General features: G+C 36.6%; 1 protein-coding gene and 1 pseudogene across 1 annotated transcript in view; one reads left to right on the plus strand and one right to left on the minus strand.

Annotated features, from left to right (window-relative positions):
- Nucleotides 1-20,600, plus strand: part of ANXA10 (annexin A10) — a 118,931-nt gene that overhangs the window by 74,872 nt on the left and 23,459 nt on the right. Inside the window, exons 4-6 of the mRNA XM_060655793.2 lie at nt 15,006-15,119; nt 17,098-17,188; nt 18,642-18,721. Of these exons, the coding sequence (XP_060511776.2) occupies nt 15,006-15,119; nt 17,098-17,188; nt 18,642-18,721 (285 nt within the window). The remainder of the gene's footprint in view (nt 1-15,005; nt 15,120-17,097; nt 17,189-18,641; nt 18,722-20,600) is intronic.
- Nucleotides 11,814-12,557, minus strand: LOC132691941 (small ribosomal subunit protein eS27 pseudogene; annotated as a pseudogene).

Here is a 20,600-nt window from a genome sequence, read left to right on the forward strand (position 1 = left end):
CATCTCATTAGCATAAACTCAATTGTGGTTGAAAAGGGGTTACTATGAATAACAAAAGATGCTCCTCTCACTCCAATCAGGAAATTACAATGTTTTAGGAGCTCTGTGCCAGGAATGGGGGACGTAAGATAGATGATAGATGATAGATAGATAGATAGATAGATAGATCATGATATCATAACATCCCAATAACCCTCTCCCCCCATTTCATTATGATTATTATTCAGGAGAGAAAACTGTATTCAGTGACCAACTGCCTTACTAAACTATGTACATCAGAAAGAGGTAAGGAAAACAGACTCAGAAATCTCATTGAATCAATCAGTTATCACCAATACCAGAAGCCTATGGATGGTGGAGACTATGGAAGATCCATCAAATACCTTGATTATCAGTCTACTGTTGAGTGGCTTTTGTAATAAAAACTATACCATGGTTAGACCAGGTAGTCTGGAAAGTCAAACACATGACACAGATTAGTTTCAAGGACCATAATTGTGTCCAGGGTCAGCTGATTGAACAGGGACAGCAGCGCTATCACTTGAAAAAGTGACAATAGATAAAAGGACTTCTAATAACCTCAAGAGGGGACCAAGTCAGAAGAAATACATCAGCCAAGCCCTGTGAATGATAGTTTCCTTCACAATGAATAAGGCAAATCAAGTTTGACTAGACTCACAACAGTGGCAAGCAATGGTAACTTTGGTGTCAGATACACAAAATACTACATGCCTGCTTTAGATGGTATATGTATTGTCATGTCCAGTATGATGATGGATCCAGGTAGGAACAGCATAATCTGGGCAACACAGGCTTGATTAGTAACTGGATTCTAGTTGGTCTCATCAAGGAAAAAGCCCTTAGTGTGCAAATCTATGCAAGTGACACAAAAGTTCCTACCAGCAACCACAGTTTATTTTGACAGACTACAGCCACAAAGAAACCTTTGAGGCTTTTTCATGTGGGATCTGTACTTTCCCAAGTGTTAAACCAAAGAGATAGGCCTAATAGCCCAAGAGTGAGTAAAAAGATAAAATGTTTATCACAAATGATACTGGTCAGAACTATGAAAAAAATCTTCTTGATTTCTGCCCATGGAACACAAATTGTCCATTTTTGGTTCTGCACAGCTATTGCTGAACCATCAATAAACCAGGTCAGGACACTTAGGGCAACTGATTGAAGTCCGCATTGATTCAGCATCTTGTTTCAAGCAGCAGAGTAGGGTTAAATTTTCCCCAAAGGAATAGCTGCCATTTTTTCATGTAAACTCATGATGCTCCTGGAGCCAGGCGGGCTGTTTTCTTCAGTATGCCATTTCCGTTCGATGAGACTTGCTGATTTCTTCCCACTTTGCTAGTCATTGAGTCCCAGTTGACCCATCAAAATGAGACTATCAGGCACAAAAGTCACAAGCCTCCATACATCAGGCATTCAATTTCTACAAGAATCCAGTAGCAAGTCAGCAAGCAACAACTGCTGCTTTCTAAAAGTGATACCCAGAAGTTGTATGAAGAAGGTGACAAGTTTAAAATGCCAAGAGGCACCTCTGGGATGCTGCCTTTTCTTGCCAGAGGTTCCCATCGGCAGACCATCTGTCACAGAGTTGTGTAGCAGATAGGAATTATTGGGGTTATAAGACCTTCCCCATATTTGCTATAGGTAGAGCACTATATGTGGCTCATTTCTTATCAAGAGCATTCTCTTTGGTACTTATCAGCATTCCCAAGAGAAACAAATAAACATAAATTCCAGCCATATTCAACAATAGATTACGGTACAGTGACATTAGCCCAAAGGACCTCAATAATAAGTTGTTTTAGTTTCCCTTTTTCCACTGCAAACCTTGCCCACACCCATCAACTGAATTTGGAGGAGACCCAAATTCAACCAATGGGTCCACATAGAATGGTTACCTTGGCAGCTATAGCCAACAAACTCATAAAAAGTTCAGTCCAGTCCTTCCATTCCCCAAAGTCCCCCAACATACTCAGACAGTCATGAACCCTTTAGTCCACAGTGGGACAGGAAGACCTTGGTCCCACTCCTAATTATTACTCTCCTGAAAGTAACAGAAGCTACGGTAGAAGGGAAGGAAAGACAAGGCACATGAGGGGATAAAGATCTGCAACAATAAGTGAGGTGTTCATTTTCGGTATGTCACCTGTGTCCACCTTGATCAAAGGAACTTCAATGTTTTTGGCCTACACAAGCTTTACATCAGGTGGGGAATTCATCACTGCTGAAACCATGTTTCAACTTTGTGCGCTCTGGACTCAGTAGCCAGAGCCACATTTCTTTCTGGCCGCAGGCACAGAATTTGGTCCTTCTGACTGGTTTGGAGTTGGCTAATCTTTGAAATGGTTTTTAATGAGTCCATCTTTGAAATGGATTCTGTAGTACATGAAGAATGGATTCTTCATGGTAACAACTCTTAAGTCTTTGCCTGTCATTAACACAAGAGCTAGGGGAATTTTTCAGGGAATTATTGTTGAGTATTTTTATTCCACCTTGCTTTATACTCCCCCAAATTAATCATCATTATGCTTTTGACGAGTTAATGCTTCTTCAGTTATATTCACAATTTTTTATTTCTTTTTTCATTTTTCTTCTAATACCTAACTCCATGTTTCTGGCCTCAATGTCATTTTTCCAAAGGACACTTTTTAGCAGTTTTTTTTTTTTTCTAGAAATCATAAATAATTATTAAATTATTTCAGTTCTTTTCCTTAGCAAGAGCTTTATTTATTTTTTTCTTCATGGTTGAATATTAACTTAGATAGCTATAGAATTCTAGGCTGAATGCTAGTCACTTTTTCTTTGGTCTTTGTAGATATAATTTTAAATTTTTTCCTAGCCTTCACTGATAACTTTTGAGAAATCCATTCTCTCATTAAGAGTTTTCCTTTATAGATTACCTTTAATTCTCTGTTTGCTTTAACAATTTTTAAAAAATCCTAATATTTTGCAGTTTCACGGTATTAGTAAATAGGTTTTATCTAAATAACTGAAGATTCACATATTATATGATATTTTAAGTAGTGTCTCCCTGGTATTGTCCACATTCTCTCCTGCTATAAATCCTATTAAACAAAAGCTTGTTCTTGCCATTCAGTCTTCCAAGTCTCTTAACTTTGTATTCATATCATCTACTTATTGCCTGTCTCTGTGGAATTTTTTAGATACTTTTTCAGATATTTTTCCAATTCATTAATTCCAAGTCAGTTGTTTATTAGATACTCCTCATATATATTGTGTTTTTAAATTCTAAAAGCTTTTCATTTCTAGAATTTTATTTGCCATTTTTTAGTGTGATTTTTTTTTCATAGTGTTCTTTCTGATTGTTATCAATTGTCTCAAATTGACAGGGTTTTAATTCTGCCATTTGTAGAGTCCACTGTCTGTCCTCCTGGAAAATTGCTTCTAAGTGCATACCAGATATTTTTGTTGTGAGAACTTTTAAAGTGATGCTCATCTTTTGCAGTGAGGTTTTTTTTTTTTTCTCCCCCCTGAAGAGTCAGAGAATCTCTCTAGATTTGTCTGGCATTTGCTTCTTCCTGGCATCCCAGGAGAATCACCAGCCCTGGATCAACTTTCATGATGATTTCTCTTCATGGAGTTCTCAGCCCATCGGGTACAGTAGAATAAATTTAAAAGTCATGCCCAAGGGAGACACAGCTCTATTATTTTGGATTCTCAAGGAAAATATCCTTCTTCTTAACCCAGACAATGAAAGGTGAGCTTTCTGCTCATCTTCCAATGTTGAGTGCTGTTTTTTTTTCCTAGTTCATAGTTTAACTGAAGGTATAATCCTTTGAGGTTCCCAACCTCATAGAGGTTTCAGACTTAGTTAGTTCCTTGTATTACACTGGCCCCATAAATGCTCTCCTGTCCTCATATAATGTTCCACACTGAGCACTGAAATCCAAAACAAATAGTTCTCAAAAACAATCTCTATTCTCCCAAGTCACCTGCAAAATCATCTCCAAGGGTCAGCTGATTTGGTTATCCTCTGGTTTTCATTTTATCCCCTGGATTTTACACCCAGGGGTTTCTTTATTCTGAAATCAAGCATACTTAAAACAGTGTGTGTTTTTTATTGTGGTATTTGGAGGGGAGGGTTTTAGCTTTAATATACTATGTTTCTCCAGAAGACCAAAGCATTATCATCATTAACAGATAAAAATTAGCTCAAATTTCCAATGAAAATTGAATCATTAAGTAACTATGAAAACATCTATAAAAGAATATTCACTTACTATTAGGATGATGCAGCTTGCATAAATGTTTTTATAATATAATATAAAACCATGTGAATATTTACACAATGAATATTGGGGTAGGTAGAATTGAATATTGGGCACACTTTATATAGGCTTACATCACTGAGTGTTTAAAGAGCAAGTATCCTTTTTTACGATAAGAGTAAAAGGCATATAAGTTAAAAGCATATAAAAATGTTCCCCTGAGCATATTCAGACAAGCAAAATGTTAGTCATCTGTCTACTTCTTGCCCCTGATTACACATAATTATGTAAAGGCGTGAAGAACAAGGAAGAGGAAACTGCCATTTCACTTCTAGTTTAAATGGAGTGGTCAGAAGAGCTGCACCATGGGTAATCTACAGTTTCATCAGTAGCACAGAACAGCTCAATTTGAAAAGCAAGTAGTCATTAGCTTAATGCAAGGCCAAGCTGTGATTCCCACAGAGTCCCTTTAGGGCAAATCTTTGGCAAACACGAAAGCAGAGGCAGTCAGGCTGAGGAAAGTAACACTCCAAAGGTTGCATCCACAAAGTTATTTATATAACTCCAAGCCAGAATTTAAGGCTTTAATTAGAGCACCTATTTGAAGGCTCCTCTTTGAACACGCAAAGTTTAACTATTTAAACATATTATTCAATATTTATTTTCCCCACGGAAAGTAATCCCTCCTTCCAGATGTCCTGATGATATCATACAATTTCTACTACGATAGCACTTAGCACATTTTGCATAGCAAAGTAATTGTAATTTCTGTGTTTCTGCCCCTCCACTAAATAAAACTGCTTGAGGAGAGGGACTTTGGCTTGTTCATCTTTGAATGGCCAAGAATGACTCCAAACAAATAATTCTTGAATTATAAGTGGTCCTCATTCATTTATCCATTTTATAACAATTTGTGTAAGTTCTTAGTCTGTAGCAGGCACATTCTTAGGGGCTGGTGAAGTAGCCATGAATAAAAAAGACCAAAAGCCCTGCCATAATGGAGCTTATATTCTACCTGGGTGAGACAGATTAAAAAAAAAAAAAAGGTAGTAAAATGTGTCATGTTAGAAAGTAACAGTGCTATGGAAAAAAAAAAAAAAAACAAAAAAACAAAAAACTAAAGCCTGGTAAGAAATATAGCAAGTGCTGGGGAAACCAGGTTTAATTTAAAACAGTGTGACAAAGGCAAGCTTCATTAAGAAGTCAGGGAAGGGTGAGCCACATGAAAGAACATTCAAGGAAGAGTGAAGGGCAAAAGCAAAGGCCCTGAGGCGGAAATAGATCTGTTATTAATCTGAGATCAACTACACAAAAGCAGTTGTAGTTTACATTTCCAGCAGAGGAGTGACTGATCTGATTTGTATTTTTACAGGATCACACTGTCCTGTGTGTTGAGGGGAGACTGTCAGGGGCAAAGACAGAAGGGAAACTCATTTGGAGGTTATTACATTAACACAGGGCAGTGGGGATTGTGGTCTGGATGAGGTCTGTAGCAGTGAGGGGTGGTAAGAAATCCTCCATTTTGAGACAATAGAATTTACTGACAATTGGATATTATTAAAAGTTGTGGGAAATACAATATAACAGATAAAATCTGATGTGGAAAGAGAGAGACAGAAAGAAAGGAAGAGGAAAGAGTGGGAGACAGTCTGGTATTAGCCATTTTGATCCGCAGCAAATTATTTAATAATTTTTGAAGAAAAGACATTTTTTTCAGTACCTAATACGTGCCAGAAAAAAATTTAAGGATTTCACTTGAGTTAAATATTTTTATACTTGGATCTACCCGTGAGTAGATGCTGTTATTTTCACTTTACATATAGGGAAGCAGACACAATGACGTTAAGTAACCTACTTGCAATCTCACAGCTGCTACTTTCCACAGCCAGGATTCAAACCTAAATACTTTACCTCCAGAGCTGGTAGACTCTAATGGCATTATATGATGTCTGATACTGTTTCTTTCACTGAAATTATATAATTTCATTGACATCTTTTATACAATCCGTTTCGATAGCCATGTCACGCACGTGCTCGCTTGTATGCACACCTGAGTTACGCAACAAAGATATGCCAGCGCCATCTAGTGGCACTACTAATCTCAGTTTGCAGTGGAATGCGTACATCTGGGTTCAGTATTACCATGGGATGGCATAATATGTAAAGTAACCGAAGATGTTGTTATAAATATTTGGGAAGGATGGTGATCAAAGAAATGTAACTAAAGATTAAATAAAGTACTTGCCTGCAATACCCAAGTGATTATCAGCTTGAACATTGACTTTATCCTTTACAAATAATCAGTAGGATAGGGTCTTCTCTAAATGAATGAGCATTCATTCATTTATTCTTGCACTTGTTTATATATTCGTTTATAAATTATATATACCATACACTCTGAACATCATATACTCAGTACTGTGAGATAGATAGATAGATAGATAGATAGATATAGAGATAGATAAATGAATTTAGTAAAATTTATGTGAAAGTCCATGTCCTGACAGACTTTGGCGAGAAATGAATGCATATAATATAGTCATGAAAATCTGGTATAATAAATGAAAAGCTAGAGAAGTTTTGGCAAAGAAATAATCAGCTTCACTTAGAGTTATAGAAAGGCTCATAAAAGAGATAATGCTAATGTTTCTACCTTTCCATCAACTGCCAAGTACCAATATCTTCTCACAATAAAAGTATATTACATTGACCCGTTTGCATTTAAACCTTCAATGCACTGCCGCTACATTTAAAAGTTCATAAATACTACATTTACCACCTATATGATATGTTCATCACCTTGCTGATATATCACTAGTGGCTTTCTATGGCCTACATAACATGGAAAAGGAGACAAGAAGGCCAGAATGGCTGATATCAAATCCTGGCTCCATCACTTACTTGTTTAGCTACGTGAAACTTGCTACTTAAGCTCTATGTGCCATGATTTTCTCACCTATATCATGGGATGTTTATACTTCCTATTTCATAGGGTTGTTGCAATGAGTTATTACAATTATTCTAATACTCAGAATCCTGTCTGACAGAGAGTAAACATTAAATCTTAGTGGTTAATACAATCACCACACTCCTCTGTTTAAATCTCCATTCTTAGGACCTTTTCTCTCTGAACTAGAAGGCATATTGGAATAACTGACATCCAAAGTGTCTTTTAAAACATTGAGATTTCAAATCAGTTCAATGTTTGTTGAGAGCTAGAGTTAACTGCATTATGTCCTGTTTTTCTCCATTTCAGTAATGTTCAGTTGGAATAAAAGAACAAGCATCCTACCTTCAGGCAGGTTGTTACATTACTCATCCAAAGAGCTTTTCAAACTCTTCCTCTCACCTAGGATTCTCATATGGCCCCCAACCCCAGCCCAGTTAAAGAATCATTGTTTTATGGCACCAGCATTAATGATGGGTGTATAATTCTAGTGTGGAAAACAATGCTAAAAACTATTAAATAAGATGACAATTTGAAACTGGGTATTAACTAGTATGACACACAAATAGATTAGAGGATGTATTTGAAAGAGTTAAATAAATGGGAGCTTTAGAAATCATTCATTTTGTAGATGCCAAAATAACATGTTAAGATAAAATTTAAAATCCACAATATTGAGGCACAAGTTATATAAAATACTCATTTCAGTACACTTTGATGAGTTCTCACTCATGTCCCCACAAGCACTATCAAAATATAGAGCATGTCTCACACCCCAAAATTTTGTTTCCCCCGCTTTGCAGGCCATCTTCTGCAAACTTCTTGCTCACAGCACCAGCTGTGATCTCTTCTGATTTCTTCTCTTTTCTTGTATTTGTAGATTAACTTTGTCTTTCTAGAACTTTTATAAGTAGGATCATGTAATATGTGCTCTTTTGTGTCCAGATTCATTTTCTCAGCACATAGTTCTTAACATCCATAGATGTTGTAAGACTCTTGGTTCATTTCCTTTTTATTGCTGAGTATTATTCCACATATGTATATGCCAATATTTGTTTATCCATTCACCTGTTGAAGGACATTTGGGTGATTTCCAATTGGGGTTGTCATGAATAAAGCTGCCATAAACATTCATGTTCTGAACTCATAAACTTTAAATTTATTTGTTAATGCTTCGAGTGGATTTCATGCAGTTTATATTTATTAGAAATTACAAGAGTTCTAAAGTGGTATACTCCTACCAGTATTAATATGATAGTTCCAAATGATCCACATCCTTGCTAATACCTGATATCATCAGTCTTTGTAATATTAGCCACTGAAGAGAACGTGTAGTGTTATCTCATTGTGGCTTTAATTCCTATTAGTCTAATGACTAATGTTAAGCATCATTTTATGGGTTTATTCCCCAATTGTTTATTTTTTTTGGTTAAGTATCAGTCCAAATCCCTTGTGAGTATTTTTATCAGATTGTCTTCTTATTATTGAGTTTTAAGAAATTTTTATACCTGCTGGGCACAAGTCTTTTGTCAAATATGTGAGTGACACCTGTGATCTTCTTAGAAGAATTGAAGTTTTTATTTCGACAAAGTCAAATTTATCATGTTTTGTTTTGTTTTGTTTTGTTTTCATTTATGGGTTGTTACTTTTATGTACTGTCCAAGAATTCCTTGCTACACCGACTCAAAGATTTGTTCCTATGCTTTCTCCTACAAGCATTAGAGTTTTAGCTTTTCTTTTTAGGTATATACCTCTTGCATAACATACACGTAGTAAGAGCAGGTATCTTTGCCTTGTTCTCAGTCCTAGGATATGAGCATTCATTTTTCGTTACTAGGCATCATCTCATTTTTATAAATGCCCTCTATCAATTTAAAATCCCCTCTATTCATTCTTCCCTAAGAGTTTCTCTTATGTTTATGTGTTAACCTTTTTCAAATGCCTTTGCTACACCCATTGATACCATCATGCAGCTTTTCTCCTTATACTGCTAAAATGAGGAATTGTATTTATTGATTTTCAAGTGTAAACTGAGCTTGCATTCCTTGGACAAATCCTACTTGGTCATTACATATCATTCCTTTGACATATTATACATACTGATGGATTTAATTTATAAAATTTGGATATACCACATTTTTTTTTTTTGCATCTGTGTTCATAAGGGATATCAACATGCAATTTTCTTTGCATGTGAAGTTTTTGGATTTCGGGATTAGAGCAATACTGGCCACATAAAATAAATTGAGAAGTCATCTTTCATCTATCATTGCTACAAGATTCTGTGTAGAGTTGATTTGATTTCTACCTTAAATGTCTGATGGATTTTATTAGTGATTGCACCGGGGTCTAAAGATTGGCAAGGTGGGATTAATTATGAACTTAATTTCTTTAATTAATATAAAGAAATTCAGATTGAGTACAAAGTTCTGCTTGAGTTTTCTTTGATAATTTGTATATTTCAAGAAATTGGCACATTTCAACTAGTTTCAAAATTTAGTGGCATTCAAATGTCCATCAACTGATGAGTGGAAAAAGAAGATGTGGTATATATATACAATGGAATATTACTCAGCAATCAAAAAGAATGAAATCCTGCCATTTGCAACAACATGGATGGAACTAGAGTATATTATGCTAAGCGAAATAAGTCAGAGAAAGACAGATATCACATGATTTCATTCTTATGTGGAATTTAAGAAGCCAAACAGATGAACATAGGAGAAGAGAAGCAAAAATAAGATAAAAACAGAAAGGTAGATGAACCATAAGAGACTCTTAAATACAGAGAATAACCTGAGGGTTACTGGAGGGGTGTTGGATGGAGGGATCGACTAAATGAACAAGGGACATTAAGGAGGATGTTAGGATGAGCACGGATGTTGTATGTAAGTGATGAATCACTAATTACTATTCCCGAAGACAAATAAATTAATTAATACAATTTAATGTTATTAAATTGTTCATAATATTTCTCTTTTTTTCCTTTGTCTGTAGTATTTGTACAAGCCACTCTTACAGGGGCGCCTGGGTGGCTCAGTCGGTTAAGTGTCCGACTTTGGCTCAGGTCATGATCTCGTGGTCCGTGAGTTCAAGCCCTGCGTCGGGCTCTGTGCTGACAGCTCAGAGCCTGGAGCCTGTTTCAGATTCTGTGTCTCCCTCTTTCTCTGACCCTCCCCTGTTTATGCTCTCTCTCTCTGTCTCAAAAATAAATAAACGTTAAAAAAAGTTTAAAAAAAAAAACAAAAACAAGCCACTCTTACATTCCCAATATTGATATTTTGTATTTTCTTTTTTCTCTTTTTAAAAAAAGTTTTAATGTTTATTTTTGTGTGTATGTGTGTGAGAAAGAGAGAGAGACAGAGCATGAGCAGGGGAGGGGCAGCGAGAGAGGAGACACAGAAGGCAAAGCAGGCTCCAGACTCTGAGCTGTCAGCACAGAGCCCAACATGGGGCTCGAACTCAAGAACCGTGAGATCATGACCTGAGACAAAGTCAAACACTTAATCAACTGAGCTATCCAGGCACCCCTCTCTTTTCTTAATCAGCCCAATTAAAATTTTATTAGCATTACTGATCTTTTTAGAGAATCAGATTTTGATTTTATTAACAGTTTCTAGTATTTAGCAATTTTTTGTTTTATTGGGTTCTGATCCTGTTATTATTTTCTTTGTTCTTATTCTGAATTTAATTTACCCTTTCTAGTTTTTGTTTTTTTGATGTGGAATCTTGGATCATTCATTTCATATGTTTTTCTTCTAATGTAAATATTTAAAGCTAGAAATTTACTGTCAAACACTATCTTAGCTGCATTCCACAAATTATAACATGTGCATTTTCACCTTCATCAAATTGAAAGTATTTTCTAACTTCCTTGTGATGTATTATTTGATCCTTACGTCGTGTCGAAGTATATTTTTTAATTTCCAAATATTTCAGATTCTCTAGATACATTTTTATTGTTAGTTTTGAAGTTAATTGTGTTGTAATGAGAGAACAAATTCTTGAAGAGGTACATCACAAGCCACATTGAAGGAAACATCTCAATCATGTGCTAGTCCAACTAGCCAGGACTTGATTACTGGGAAGGAGCTACAGGTGGGCATGGGAGAGGGCGAACAGGCAGAGGATTGAGAAAGCAAAGAAAGCCTGGCCAGGACAGTATAGTCAGGGAGTTAAACTCTCTATTTCCATGTCTAGGACAGAAAGCATGATCTTAAGGGCAAAGTTGAAGTTTGAATGTAGCTTGTCCAGACCCTAGTCCCACTCCTACTTGACTTCACCCTTAAAACACTTGTGCAAGGTAGACTTGACTTGAAGGTGAGGAAGAGGAAGAGTGATTAAAATTACTTAGTAATTTTTAAATAAAAAAAGTTATTCGATCTGTTGCAGACTCTCATAGATCCCCTACATGAATATTTGATTCCTTTTTTAAAAGTTTTTTTTTTTTTAATCTGGAAGAGACCATTAAGAAAAGAAGTATTGTATCCTAGATTTTTAAAATAACAAAATGATGGGAAATTATTTATGGAAATAATTTTAAGGGCACAGGCCTCTTTATATAAAATATACTACATTTTAAATTTGTAAGGGGTTGAAATTAAAGTTTAGATAGCTAGTTTTTTTTAATCCAAAATCTGTTTATTGGGATAGTTCCCCACTCATGTTGACTCATGGTGCATTTAGTGCTGCTTCAATCTGAAGGCGCATCCTTCTATGAGCCTTGCTTTTCCTCCTGTCGGCTGGCACAGGACGGTGGAGCAGTCCACACATAGCACCACCGTCTGCGTGTGGCTGAACACGGTGGTGATTTTGTAGCATCCTGGGCACTTCGCGTCCATGAAGTAGGAGCTGGGGCTCTGCACCAGGCGCTTCTTCTTGTGTTTTCTTCTCCTCTTCCGGGGACGGGTGCAGGAGGTCCTTCGCGAGGGGCATGTTCTCGTGGGCAGGTCGTCACCGCCGGAAAGGCTAAAATAGCTAATATTTTAATCAAGATTTGTATCTCTTGATGATGCACATTGAGAAAAAAAAATCTTCATTTTAAGAAGCCATAATTATTTGTTGCATTAATGGGACACAGGTTTAGAGTTCCTTTGTCACCAAAAGCTTCCATGGTTCCTGAGTTCCCACAGGAGCCAAGATCCAGTTATCACGTAATTCTGTGCTATAAAGTCTAGTTTAATACCCATCTTCTCCTCAAGTGGATCTTTCAGTCTCTACAGATTGACTTATTCACGCCCCATAGGAAAACACCGATATACAGGTACAAGGATTTCCCCCGCAGGCTCTGCATTTTTCTTTTACTGACTGACTTACCTTCCTGAATGTGGATTAGTCAGGGTTCTGGAGAGAAACAGAACCAACAGCATATGCATATATGCACATACCTGCTTGATAGGTGGCATTAGTAAGACTCCCTACCGGACAAGTCTGGGAAGAGCATCTGCCACACCTGGGGCACCAGGTGTTTATCCTCTCAGGAATCTCCTATTGGCTCTTGGCTCTTTTAGAAGTCTGAGCTCCCGGGATGGGGCTCTCTCTCTGGGAAGAGTGGTATGGCCATAGCGCCGCAGGCCTCTCTCTGCCATTCTCCCAGCCACCCCTGACACTCAGCAAATCCCAGCGCATCCTGGCCCCACCCCTCCATCAGGATCCACACTTCCTCCTCCCACCTATCAAAGAAAGAAAGAAAGAAAGAAAGAAAGAAAGAAAGAAAGAAAGAGTATCTCTCTGTCCCTCAGTCCCTCTCCTACACTCACTCTCTCGCTGTCCAAATCATGTAGGACCTTATAGCAATGTCATGGAGCTCAATATTTCTTGTAACAGTAATGGAAAACTGTTCAAAGAGAGCAAGGTAATCTCTGTCAATCTAAAGAGAGATTTTTTTTAAGGAATTAGCTTACATGATTGTGGTGACTGGCAAGCTCAAAATCTGTCCAGTAGGCCACCAAGCTGGGGACACAGGGAAGAGTTGGCAGTTCAATTTCAAAGGCAGTCTGCAGGCAGAATTCTCTCTTCTTTGGGGAATGTTAGCCTTTTTCTATTAAAGCCTTTAACTAACTGGATGAGGGCCACCCATATTTTGGAGACTAATGCTTTACTCATCTACCAGATATGTTCACACAAAACCTCTAGAATAATGTACGACCTAAAATCTGGGCACTGTGGGCCAACCAAGGTGACACATAAAGTTAACCTAACAAATGGCTTCTCCATCTCCTGTCACAGTGTTACATGTCCTTCCTTGTCTAAACGTAACTTGGTTCTGTAATCCTATAAATCCATTCTGATCTGTTACCTGAATTCATCTAATTGTTTTGTACTACAGCTTTAGGATCTTATAATGTGAAAAATGATATTGAAAGCCTTAGAAAATGTATTAGCTCACATTTTTACTTATGTTACCTCTGGGTTTGGGGAATATCAATCTCCTTGAAAACAGAGACTGTGTTGCAATTCTCCAGCACCTACCACTATGTCTGGGAAATGGTATTAAATCAAACAGTATTGAATAACTGCAATCTTTCACTCAAAAAAATTTATTGAGCTCTTGTATGCATAAGAATATAAGTTTCACAAGCTCATATGTTTATATATATTCTATTCTTTGATGTAGCCCCAATACCTAGAAGAAAGCTTGGCTCACATCACCTTAACAACTATTTGGTAAAGAAATTAGAAATAGTCACTGGTGCATAATGAGGGAATTAAATAGAATATAAGTTTCATGGAAGGGGAGATCTTATGCTTCTTGTATATACTCCAAGCATCTGACACAACTCTGGGCATTTATTAATTGCTCATTAAATGAATTGCATTGACCCTAGCAAAAATTCAATAGATTCTCTGCATTACTGGTTACCAACTTATGGATAAATGCTTTATTTGCTAAATAAGAAAATCCACAATCTAGGAATGATGTTGTTAGATTATACTAAATAAAATGAAAATTATGACTATTTTGTTTTTATTGTAACAAAGCTTATTATGTCTTATTGGCAGCTTTTGCTTGAATCTATTATTGAATCACTCAAAACTAAAATATTGCATATTTTTAAAGTACAACTGAATATACTCTATATATTTTAGCAAGAAATGTTAAGTTTTAAACATCTTTCAGATATCTTTGTAACCCTACAAAAAATGCATTTAACATTCACATTTTTAAACAGCCAGTCTACACTAATAAAATAAAAGTGAAAATTAAAATGATCAATTTTATACTTCTATAATCTGTATTCCAAGAACTAAAATTCAGCATGCTTGTTTTTCTCCTGAAGTGTTTAACTTTCAATATTTTAAACAAATGTATTACCGTGGCTATTTGATGAAAGTTCTTAGATTACTCAATTCATTTACACAGCTTTTTGGCAATAGTATAACCATGAACTCCTGCTAATAGATACTACTTCAACGATAAAATAAAATGTATATTTTATTTAAGGACTAATGTTTCATTAATTCCATATAAGAAAACTAAGAACTCTCAACTATAATGTTTTTAGGTTTCAAATTTTACTTATTTTCATAATGAGATCAACACAGAAGTTGGGGCTGGGATTAGGGAAAGATGATCATTTTGTATTTACATGACTAGAATGTCCATGTATATGAACTCTCATGCAGAGATATGATTACATAAGACACTTTCAAACCCATCAAGTCCATCCACTCCTGTAATGCAAAACCAGGCTTCTTACTATGTGAAATGACATAGGAAAGGACATCTTAGTAGACTTTCTGCAATTATCCCATTTCTCTTGTAAAGTTAGTACCTGATATAATAAAAGTATTTACTTTTCCACCCATAGGACCTAATTGGTGACCTGAAGGAGAAACTTTCAGATCACTTCAAAGATGTCATGGTTGGCCTCATGTACCCACCACCTTCTTATGATGCTCATGAACTCTGGCATGCCATGAAGGTACTATTCTGATACAAAAATATACCTGTAACAAGTGCAGGGCAATATTTCAGTAGAGAGGGAACTGCCCTGTGATGTTCCTGTATGTGATCAGGGGTGGGGGAGAGAATATCTGAGCAAAAACAAAACAGTGAGGGGCGCCTGGGTGGCTTAGTTAAGTGGCTGGACTTCGGCTCAGGTCATGATCTCTGAGTTCGCGAGTTCGAGTCCTGCAACCGGCACTGTGCGGACGGCTCAGAGCCTGGAACCTGCTTCGGATTCTGTGTCTCCCTCTTTCCCTGTGTGTCTGTCCCTCCCCAGCTTGCACTGTGTCTGTGTCTCTCAAAAATAAATATACGTTAAAAAATAAGTAAGTAAGTAAGTAAATAAATAAATAAATAAATAAAACAGTGACGATGCTGTGCTCAGGTGAAGTGACCCTGTTAGGAAGAGAGGGCTTCTAGAGCCCAGGAGCTTGGATCAGCCTATTCTTTTGCTGCACAAACTCAGATTCACTGACCCAGCTCTATGCTGAACAACGAAAAAAACCCAAAAAAACAAAATAAGCCTCCAGGGCTGTCCATATTTATCTCTCCCTAGTACACATTCATATATTAAGCAAAAATGTTATAAAACATGTGAACCTCTTCAAACTATTTGTAAAAATTGGACTAAGTAAAAGTGGGATACTGAGTCAGAGACAAAATATAGATGATATCTTTGTTTATTTTTGTAACCTCAAGTTACTCCTTTACAAAAACTATTGCTCAAAAGTATAAAACTTTTTGGGGCACCTGGGTGGCTCAGTCAGTTGAGCGTCTGACTTAGCCCAGGTCATGATCCCGCACTTGGTGGGTTCAAGCCCCACACGGGGCCCTGTGCTGACCAGCTCAGAGCCTGGAGCCTGCTTCAGATTCTGTCTCCCTCTCTCTGCCTCTCCCCCACTCTGTCTCTCTGTCTCCCAAAAATAAATAAATATTAAATTTTTTTTTAATTTAAAGTATAAAACTTTTACTTCTGAAGAATTATAATAATTCTTTACAGAAAAGTCATTTCCGTGAAATAAATTGACTACAGATTTGATAGAGACTTTGTTGGCTAGGGATTGGGTACAAAAGGCTTTTTAACATCTTCCAACTGCTGATATTAAACACCTGCAGAACCATTGCAGTCATTCCAATACGATTCCTGCCAATGACCAGATTATGCAGTCTGCAAACAATGTGTGACAAGAGACAGGAAAGGGGAAAAATTAAGGGAACTTGGATTTTGGCCATCATATTTGCAGATGAGAATAGACATTGTATAAAATTCCTATGAATTTCAACTAATCGCTTTTTTGAAGTTGCATATGGCAATTCCCACCTCTTGCAAAATGATGTGACCACAACTATAAGAAGGAAGTCATATGTTACTGTTTAGATAAACTGTTACATTTTATCAATATTACATGGAATGGTAAGGATTTCTAACATTTTCTGGAATATGTGTTGTTTTTATGACAACAGAGAAAAATCAGAGAAAAAATCTGTCCATATAGCTGTAAGAGACCATAAAAAGCACCCAGCCTAATGTTTAGACCAATAGTACAAAATTTCACATTTAGGGAGAGGCAGGGAGTGGTCCCTGAAGCATCTTTAGGAAACTAGGAGACCCAGGTTCTAATTTCAGCTCTCCAAAGAATGATATTCTAGCAGCAAAAATATCAGTGCCATGAGCCTTGTTCAAACATCTTTTTCCACATTATTTAGAAAGTCCCATGTTGTTTTATTCTAAATGAAGGAATAGGATTTCAGATAATAATATCTCCTCAGGGTCAAGCAGCTAGTGAATAGCAGAGCCAGAACTGAATAGGACCTATCTTTATCCCAAACATCCTTTCTTTCCTCTCTGCCATCTCTCAGAATATCAGGAATGTTGTAAATCTTTATTATACATAAGATGCACTATTATTCCCAATACAAATGCCTTTATATTTCTCTCTTTCTCTGTATGACAGGGAGCAGGCACTGAAGAGAATTGCCTCATTGATATTTTAGCTTCAAGAACAAATGGAGAAATTTTCCAGATGCGAGAAGCCTACTATTTGCGTAAGGAAATATACATATGTGCATATATTTTACACACATGTAAACTTCATATTTTTCAAATAACACACAAAATATTTCAGTTTATGTGTTTTAAAGTTTTTTTGTAAGACACTCTTAAATTTGATATATCACTTACTCAAGACCAATCAACTCACTGAGTAAAACTGATGATTATATTACCAAAAATGAAACAATTCTCTGCACAATCAAGTTAAGCAAAGTTTCCAGGAAAAGAATTACAAGTTTCTATGAGGTGAGTGTTTACATTAATACAGGTAAATGCCAGCACTGTGGTTCAGGAGCATTTTATTGCTTACCCTGAAGAGACCAGGTATATAGACGAAATAAGGCTAAGTTCAATGAGCACTTAGCAAATTCTACAAATATGGGTAACTAGTTCACTTTGCATAAATCTCATCATCACTGTGATCTATCACAAAATCAAATTTCTACACATTTTAAGAGCAGATAAGCTAATTATTTTTTTAAAAAGATCTAATGCTTTAAATTGCATTGCTTCATGTATTGCCTCACATTGAATATCAAGAAAATATTCTAGACAGTCAGCTCTGTTGCATTTGAACAAAAACAAGGGGTATTTCCCAGTGGGAATGAAGTAAGAACCTTCACTTAAAATACTAAAATGAGGGGCATTTGCATAGCTCAGTTGGTTAAGCGTCCAATTCTTTTTAATTTTTTAATGCTTATTTATTTTTGAGAGAGAGAGAGAAAAAGACAGAACGTGCGCAGGGGAGGGGCAGAGAGGGAGGGAGACACAGAATCGGAAGCAGGCTCCAGGCTCCAAGCAGTTGGAACAGAGCCCAACATGGGACTTGAACCCACAAGCTGTGAGATCATGACCTGAGCCAAAGTCGGAAGCTTAACCAAAGCATATGATTCTTGATTTCAGCTCAGTTCATGATCTCACCAGGTGAGCTCTAGGTTCATGAGTTGGAGCCCTGCGTTGGGGCTCTGAGCTGACAGTATGGAGCCTCCTTAGGATTATCTCTGTCCCACTCTCTCTGCCTGTCCCTCCTCCTCCCCAGCTTGTACTCTCTCAAAAATAAATAAACATTTTTTTACATATTAAAACGAGACAGAGCACCTGGGGAAAGTGCTGGGCTGGGTAGCAGTTTATGGAAATAGAATGCATAAGAGCAAATTTTGAGAATTAGAGAATGTGAAATGACTTTCAATGGTGTTTTTCAATTTTGGAATAAAGATAATCGTTTTTTTAAGAAAACAGACCTGTGCCTATGCTACTGTTAGTTACCACATTTCTTTGGAGAACTGTTTAGAAAATTGGCTTCAAGACAAAGAGATGTCAACAGATCGATTGTATTTCCTGTGCTTTCCACCCACAACTGGGGCAACAGCATTAACTTATACAAAGCACATTGTTATGCGGTTCTATAATAAATCATACCTTTAACATGGAAGTTTTTTTCCCCAGAATACAACAGCAACCTTCAAGAGGACATTTACTCAGAGACCTCAGGACACTTCAGGGATACTCTCATGAACCTGGTCCAGGTATGAAATTCAAAAATTCACACCATTTTGCATTATTAAAAAATATATATGTTTCCTTTTCAAAAAATAGAACAGAAAACTCCAGTTTAACAGTAAATTCTGTATAATAATGTTTACTTAATGCCAGCTAAATTCCAACCACTATAATAGAAACTTGATTTGGATATAGAAATAAACAAATATGAATAATATACCATTTCTATTCTCAAAAAAATCTACTACATGTAAGATGTTATGATTATAGAAATATACATAAGTAATTATACCTTATAAGGTAGTTAAAAGATTTAAAATATTACAGTTACAATTATAATTCTAATGAGAAATTATAATTCTATTTCTATTTTTTTATTTTTTAAAAAAAAAATTTTGTTAACGTTTATTTATTTTTGAGACAGAGAGAGACAGAGCATGAACGGGGGAGGGTCACAGAAAGAGGGAGACACAGAATCTGAAACAGGCTCCAGGCTCTGAGCTGTCGGCACAGAGCCCGATGCGGGGCTCAAACCCACGGACCGTGAGATCATGACCTGAGCTGAAGTCGGACGCTTAACCGACCCAGCCACCCAGGCGCCCCTATTTCTATTTTTTTAAAGCTACTAAACAGGTTGGGTGCATACTAACTTCTGAGGTCCTAGTATAGCCTAGTAGTAGCATGTTTCTCACTTAATAACTACAAAATACTGTAATATAAATATTCTTATAAGCATTTTATAAATAAAAAATGTCAAACAAAACCTACTAGGTTCTAGCTCTCTGTCTAAAGAGCTAATAAGTAGAAATCCAGAATTTGAATTGATTTCTATAGACTCACACATGCCAGCATCTGATCCTCAGCTCTACCTCAGAAAATTCCGTGCTATTATACATGAACACAAAGGAATACTGCTTCAAATTAAAATTTGACACATTTTATTTTTATCTACTGACTAAAGGGTATTATTTCTATCCAATTAATATTTCTTAAAAACATCCCACACATTAGCATTGTAACAATAATATTTTTAGATATAATTAACCTTTGTCTTATATAATCTGTCATCCAATTCAGCAAAGGCACTCAGGAATGTAAAGAGAATCAATATTCAGTTCTTTGCTAACAAAAGAAGACCTATATGTCCAAACTGGAAAAAGTGTCTTAGGAACCAGTATTTTGGCTTGGTTTTACGTCATATGAGTGTGTGTGTGTGTGTGTGTATGTGTGTGTGTGTGTGTGTGTGTGTGTGTGTGTGTAATGAAGCAAGCATTTCTAAAATCCCGAAACTTCTCTCTTTATGTCAAGAACATAACTGAGTAGTCAGTAGCTAGCATAAAATTTCACCAAGAACTGTAGGTAGATAGGCTTTTTTACATGGGGATGTAAAATTAAGAAAAAATTCCATTGTCTTTAATGATAAAAGAATAAATGATAGCCCTTCTAGGGAATAAAGGTGGAAGAATGATATGTAGAAAGATGGAGAAAGACCCAAGAGGGAGAAGAGTAGGGTCAGAATGCTGCCTGAGGTCCTTCAGGAGTCCAAGGCCCCACACACTCAGGAGGGGAGTCAGAATCATCAGATGAAAATATGGGATGGACCATGGAATGTCCTTTCTTCCTTTTCTCTGAGCCACTCTGGTTTTAATTGCTTCTATGAGTTCCTGGAAATTTTTTTAGCCTCAACATTTTATGGCCACTATTGCCAAACTCTGAGATGTTCTTCCTTGCTCTTTGTCCTGTTCAGGTTTATCTGAAGTGGTGCTGTGGAGTATATCCTCCGTGAGGCTTATATCTCTTTCACAGCTCAGTTTTGGCAAATGTAGACATCTAACAGTTTGTTTGCAGCTTGAGTAGCACACTTTTCTTTAATCTGGATTTACGATGTTTTGGGAAATGTAAATC

This window comes from Panthera onca, chromosome B1 (genome assembly GCF_046562875.1).
Source record: "Panthera onca isolate mPanOnc1 chromosome B1, mPanOnc1 haplotype 2, whole genome shotgun sequence".
Taxonomy (NCBI): domain Eukaryota; kingdom Metazoa; phylum Chordata; class Mammalia; order Carnivora; family Felidae; genus Panthera; species Panthera onca.